Here is a 6,479-nt window from a genome sequence, read left to right on the forward strand (position 1 = left end):
TGAGCCACCCTGAGGTCTGCTGGGACTGCAGGTCGTCTGCCTGGCCAGGGTGGTGAGTGGTGCTGTCCTCGGGGTGTGCCTGCGAAGGTGGCTCAGATGACTGCTCTAGGCTGAGCCTGCGAAAGGCCTGATGGCCTGGTCACCTGCGGTCTGGTGACACTGGGCAGCCCTGCCCGCCCTGCCTCAGCCGGTAAGCGTGCCAGCTGGGGGCGCTGGGAGGGCTCCCTGGAGGTCACGCGGCTCCCTGGGCGTTTATGCATGGAAATCTCCCCCTGGGGCCCAGCACTCACCTTCCAGAGCCCCTGGTCAGCGGGCAGGTGGGCAGAGACCCCTGGGTGAGGCTGGGGGCAGCGGGAGGAGGGGGAGGGGCTGTGGCCCCATCGCGGCCCCGATCTATGAAGGGGCATTCGTGCTGCCCCTGCAGTGACCGTGGGCATCAGCGGCAAAGACCGCTGGGCGTCTGGCCCAGAGGAGTTCCGCCTCCATGACAGGCTGTCTCCTCACCACGCCGTCACCATCGCAGTGGTGTTGCTGTTGTCACGAGCCCGCCTTTGTTTGTGGAGCTGGGACTCAGCTGGCTTTTCTCTCTAATGTTCCCGCATGGCCCTCCAGCTAGCAGGGCTGTGGCTTGTCCTCCCTGTTGCCTCGGGCAGGACGCACGGGCACAAGTCCGAGCAGTCCAGAGGTCGGCGATGCCTCCGTCTGGTTCAGTGAACACCCCTGCCCCTCCTGTTGGGAAGTGGACCCAGCACTGATCCCTCAGCGCACAGCCAGGGGAGAGGCAGTCCCCTGAGGCGCTGACCTGTCAGGAGCAGAGTGGAAGCCAGAAGGGGTGCAGCTCTGCAGTGAGGGCTTCCTGGAGGAGGTGGTTCTTGAGAGCTGAGGACTGAGAGCTGGGTATGGGCTCCTCAATCAAACAAGGAGGTGGGCTCTTGGGGCCAAGAGTCAGGCCAGGCAAAGGCCTCAGGTCACTGTCAGTGGAGCACGGCAGCAAGAGCCAGGCCAGGCCGCGTTCAGGAGGCCCCCGGGCTTCCTGGGGCCGCTTGTCAGAAGCAGTGTTTGCTCCCAGCAAGCCCCCTTCCCTTTGCATGTAATGGCCCCGCCCCTCAGCACCCCCAGGCTGGGCAGATGGCCACGTGAGGGAGGCCTGGCCCAGCCAGCCAGTGGGAATGCCCTCCACCAGGACAAAGGTGGAAGAGAACAAAAGCATGAAAGTGCTGGCAGCCGCACAGAGGTGCGAAGACGGGAGGGGCTGGTGGACGGTGTGGCGGCATTTGCCAGCCACTGGGAGGGGGCGAGCTGGAACGGTGTGGAGCCTTTCGAGTCCCAGCCTGCGACCCACAGCTGGAGCAGCTGCCGCAGGTGCCCATGGGGACGCGGCAGGCTTCCTGTCCTGCGAACTGGCCACCGACCTGCCCGACCACACACCTCCCCAGAAGCAGGAGTTCGGGCTCCCCGATGAGTCCTGTAACCCAGGCTGGAAACCTCGCTCAACCCCCGCCTCTCGGCCTTTGTTCCCATCATGGGGGCGTAGGGATGCTTGAGGCCTGTGTGCCCAGCTCCTGGGGAGGTGGCCGTGGCCCTCCGTGTCCCTGGGGCAGCCCCCTCTCCCTGACCCCTCCCTTCCCCAGCTGGCACTGGCCTCAGATTTGGTTCTGTGACTCCGGGCTCTGGGGCCGCACCTGTCCAGGGGTCACACTGTCCCTGGAGTGTGCCAGAATCCAGGCTGTGCCAGGGCCCTGGGCCCTCAGCGACATCAGGACGGGAGCGGGGGTACCTGGTGATGCCAGCCAGGGCCCCTCTGAGTGGGGGAGGGTGAAGCCCGGTGCCTCCCCCATCCCACATGCCCACCTTGACCCCGGGGTCAGGCCACTGAGCCATCCAGCCCTGTGTCCACTGTGACGACCCCACTCACCAGGCGGCAGGAGGACCCCGCCTAAGGCCGGGGGTTTGGTGAGAGCGCGTCTGTGTGGTGGCATGGCCCTGGGTTTGGGTCCCACCCACCGTCTCCCCCGGGGGCAGGGGGCAGGTCCACAGCTCCACACAGCTTTGGTATCAGACCTGTGAGGGGGGACAGTCCCCGCCCCAACACAGGGCTGTGCAGTCACGGGGGCTCCTGCAGGGGCCCCGTCCACCAGCCCAGCACGGCGGGTGAGGGCCTGGCTACTTTCCTCCCCTTGCTTCTCCAGAGCCACGCAGGAGGCAGCGGGTGGGGTCCTGCCCTCGGGGACCCCCTGCGAGGAGGCCTCCAGGCCCCACTTGCAGGGCAGGCACTTAGAAGGGAGCCACCTGACAGAGGAGAGAGGGCTTTGCTGCAGAACAAAGACTTCAGGGGAGCAGGGGGAGCCCCTGAAACTAAGTGTATGAAGCAAGCATTCTGAGGGTCAGCTGCGCTTCGTAAGGATGCCCCACCCTGCCCCCCGACTGTTTCCCTGCTCAAAGCAAGCAGTTTTGCTTCTGGGTACTTCTCAGTAATTGCGATAATAAATTGAATAATTAAGCTAAATCCACAGAAGAGAATTAAATATTAATTTCTAATAAGCTATTCAGAGAGCGTCACAGGGAGGACCAGCAGACGTATCTGTGCTAGGTGCTCTCCTGCTCAGCCCCTGAACTCTCCCTCCCAGGGCAGGGCTAACCCACATGCAGCCTTGGTCCAGGGGGCGATGGTCAGTCGGCCAGCGGACACATGAGACTGGCATCAGGCCCAGCAGTGGAGGAGGAGGCCCAGGGGTCTGGGCCTGGGTCCCTATGGCAGATGAAGTTGCCTGTCACCAAGGGGGTGGGCGCACCACTGGCAGAGTGGTGAGTGGGTGAGAAATAACTCATCTGAGGGATGTCGACAGTGACCTGAGGGTTGGGCACCACCTCCTCCTGGACCTGGGGAGCCAAGCCCCGCCTCTGTGGTGCCTGCACCTCGAGAAGGACTCTCGCCATCACCCCACAGCCCAGGGCGCTCAGGGGTGATCTGAGCCCCAGGCAGTCAAAGGATGGTGCTCCAGACAGACCCTAGGGCAGCCTGCTCCCACTCTGAGTCCTGCCCCTGCTCCCACTCTGAGCCCTGAGCCTGGTCACACACTGACCCCTGACCCTGGTCCCACTCTGAGCCCTGCCCCTGGGCACACTCTGACCCCTGACCCTGGTCCCACTCTGAGCCCTGATGCTGGTCACACACTGACTCCTGGCCCTGGTCACACTCTGGGTCCTGATCCTGGTCACACTCTGGGTCCTGACCCCGGTCCCACTCTGAGCCCTGAGCCTGGTCACACTCTGAGCCCCGACCCTGGTCCCGCTCTGAGCCCCCAGCCTGGTCCCACTCTGAGCCCTGACCCTGGTCCCACTCTGAGCCCTGCCCCTGGTCCCACTCTGACCCCTGAGCCTGGTCCCACTCTGAGCCCTGACCCCGGTCACACACTGACCCCTGACCCTGGTCACACTCTTAGCCCTGACCCCGGTCCCGCTCTGAGCCCTGACCCCGGTTACATTCTGACCCCTGACCCCGGTCACACACTGAGCCCTGACCCCGGTCCCACTCTGAGCCCTGACCCCGTCACACTCTAAGATTTGACCCTGGTCACACTCTGACCCCTGGCCCTGGGCACACTCTGGGCCCTGACCTTGGTCACACACTCAGCCCTGCCCCTGGGCACACTCTGGCCATGGGATGGACCTGACTCAGAGCCTGATCCTGGTCACACTCTGAGCCCTGACCCCGGTCACACTCTGAGCCCTGACCCTGGCCCCACTCTGAGCCCCGACCCTGGTCCCACTCTGATCCCTGACCCTGGTCACACACTCAGCCCTGCCCCTGGGCACACTCTGGTCATGGGATGGACCTGACTCAGAGCCTGATCCTGGTCACACTCTGAGCCCCGACCCTGGTCCCACTCTGACCCCTGACCCTGGTCACACACTCAGCCCTGCCCCTGGGCACACACTCAGCCCTGCCCCTGGGCACACTCTGGTCATGGGATGGACCTGACTCAGAGCCTGATCCTGGCTGTAGACCCAGCCCTGACCCTCCTCTTAAGAGATCAGAAAGCATGGGGCAGGCACAGGGTGTCTGCGGCATGAAGTTGATGGTGAGGTGGGGAAGGTGCAGGTTATGGGTCTAAATCAACCCAGGGTCCCTGAGACCCTGGAGTTCTTAGGAGCCGGGCATCATCTTGATGAGGTGGGGGTGTGTGAAGCCCCCATGACCCCTGCGGTGACGCCACCCTGAGGAGACGGGAACTGAGGAGGTCAGCTGGGGCAGGAAGAGGGTGCAGCAGGGATGGGGGCAGTGCAGGGCTGTGGGTCGTGCAAAGCTCGGAAAGACAGCCCCCTCCAGCCCCAGCACCCTGAGAGCCAGTCTCCGCACCGTGGACCTATGTGTGCCCTCCCTGGAGGCCCTGCGGACCCCCAGCCCGGGGGAGATCCCAGTGCCGGCAGCTCAGCCCTGTGGGCCGTGGCCTCCCATCCCAATTGCCTTCCAGATCCCGTCAGCCTCCCATCTGTTCAGATCCAAAGGTCTCCTCCGCAGCCTCGCATCAGTGCTGTGTGGTTGAGGCTCCGCCTGAAGAGGATGGAGCGGCAGGCAGGGCGCTTGGGGTGGGGGCCGTGTGCTGGGTGCAGGGGTCCCCCACTTGAGTCCACTCATGCAGGTGGAGACGCGCCTGCAGAGTGCAGGGTGGGGTCTGCACAGGCCCGGGCTTGGGGGTCAGCAGGGCGGTGCTGAGTCTCCACCATCCTGCCAGCCAGAGCCTGTGCCCAGGCTTCCAGGAAGGGCTAAGCCAGCTTGGGGGTGCCAGCTGACAGTCGCCCCATTTTACCAACCAGGAGATGGAGCTTAGAGGCCCCAGCCTGCAGCCGGCTCTCGGGACGGGGTCTCCTGTGAAGCCGGCTTTGAGAGGGCCTCCTGGGAGGGGGCGTGGGGAGGAGGTGACAGGCACAGAGGTGGGGTGCGGGGATGGGAAGGTGGGTGAGGATGCAGAGGAGACACACAGGCTCTCTGGGGAGGGGGCTGAGGCAGGCGCAGTTCTGAAGGGTGCCCATGTGGGCTGAGCCTCGGTCACTCTTTGGGGCCGGCGTCTGGGGGGGGGTTGAGGAGTGACTGCTGCTCCCCTCCGGCCTCTCCCGCTTCCTGGGACTCAGCATTCCCTCTGGGAGGAGGGCAGGCAAGCTTGCTCAGCAGGGATGGAAGCACAGACCAGCAGCGGTTCTTGTGGTCTTCAGAGGGGTTGTGAGGAGGCGAGGGAGGTGGCACGCGCCTGGAGACCTCCACGTGCAAGGGGTGCCCGGGCGCGGCGGAGGGGGCGGCCCCGTTCCTCAGGGCTTCTGCGGGGGCCTGGGCAGTGCCCGCCTGACAGGCTGTGATTTTCAACAGTGCGCTCTGGGGCCACCTTAAGAGGTGCCCTTTGAGGAGCTGCCCTTCACCTGCTGGCTTGCGGCTCCAGGGTGGTGGTGGGGCCCCCAGCCTGTGCACACGCGCGTGGCCACAGTCCTTGTGTTCCTGAGGAGGACATGCGGGCTGCACTGCAGGGGGGTGGTGGCGGTCAGTGGGGCCCTCGGGGCCGCAGGGGCTGGCCGGCTGTGACGTCCCGGAAGGGAGAGGCCGGGGGCCAGGAGGCGCCGAGAAAGTGCCAGGCGTGTGGCTTTGGAGGTAGGAGAGAGCAGGGCAGCCAGGCCTGACTCGCGGGTGAGGACGGGCTGGGCAGGGGAGGAGGGAGGGCAGTGAGGTCTGGGGAAGCCTGACCTGGGTCGGGGGGAGGGGCCCACACCGGCACCGTGGCCACGGCGTCTCCCCTCCCGGGACCTCTGCCTTCTCACCTGCGAGATGGAGGGTGGCCGTCAGGGCCCACCCTCCTTGCTGCCTTGTGACTCACTGCCCAGCCTCCTGCCCCAGGGGTGCAGGGACAAGGACCCCAGCTCCAACAGCCCTGCCCAAAGGGGAGCCCTCAGCTCCCCCAGGAGGCTGGCGTGCAGGGGAGACCCAGGCCTGGGAGCCGTTGGTGCCTGGGCCTCCTCCCCGCCTGCTCTTGCCGCAGCTGAGCCCGGCTCTCTCGCCAGGAGCTGACGGAGCCTCTTGTGTTGCAGGCTGATGATGTCGCCTGGCCTGCATGGACCCGCAGAGCTTCGCACCTGCCTGCCGCCTGCCGCGTGCCGACCCCCAGCCTCTGTGCCGGCCCCTGGCTAATCCGCCCAATAAACTGCCATCAGAGCCAGCCACAGGGGCACTGATCCCCATCTGTCATCCGTCAGCGGGAGGCAGCTTCCGGCTCTGAGACCCCAGAGATGGAGCCTGGGCTGCGTGGGGTGGGGAGGGTGGCGGGGGCGTGTGTGAGTGTGTGAGTGCGGGGTGAGATGGCCGCGTGGGCAGGAAATGTGAGATGGGGGAGGGCCTCCACTGCCTGTGGGAGCCCAGCCCAGCCGCGGCCTGCCCCGTCCTCCCCGAGGACCAGCGGGCAGCCCCCCACCTAGCTCTGTGGCCCCTCCAGCTC

At 65.7% G+C, this 6,479-nt stretch overlaps 1 protein-coding gene across 3 annotated transcripts in view; it reads left to right on the forward strand.

The window, feature by feature from the left end:
• The window catches only part of TSNARE1 (t-SNARE domain containing 1), a 113,909-nt gene extending 107,706 nt beyond the window's left edge, over positions 1 to 6,203 (forward strand). For all 3 annotated transcript variants that reach the window (XM_061123099.1, XM_061123102.1, XM_061123101.1), the window contains one exon: positions 6,076 to 6,203. Coding sequence is in view for 1 of the 3 variants with exons in the window: in XM_061123101.1 (XP_060979084.1) it covers positions 6,076 to 6,175 (100 nt within the window). In the remaining 2 variants the exon portion in view is untranslated. The remainder of the gene's footprint in view (positions 1 to 6,075) is intronic.
• Positions 6,204 to 6,479: the final 276 nt, after the last annotated feature.

Source organism: Dama dama, chromosome 21, assembly GCF_033118175.1.
Source record: "Dama dama isolate Ldn47 chromosome 21, ASM3311817v1, whole genome shotgun sequence".
NCBI classification, from domain to species: Eukaryota; Metazoa; Chordata; class Mammalia; order Artiodactyla; family Cervidae; genus Dama; species Dama dama.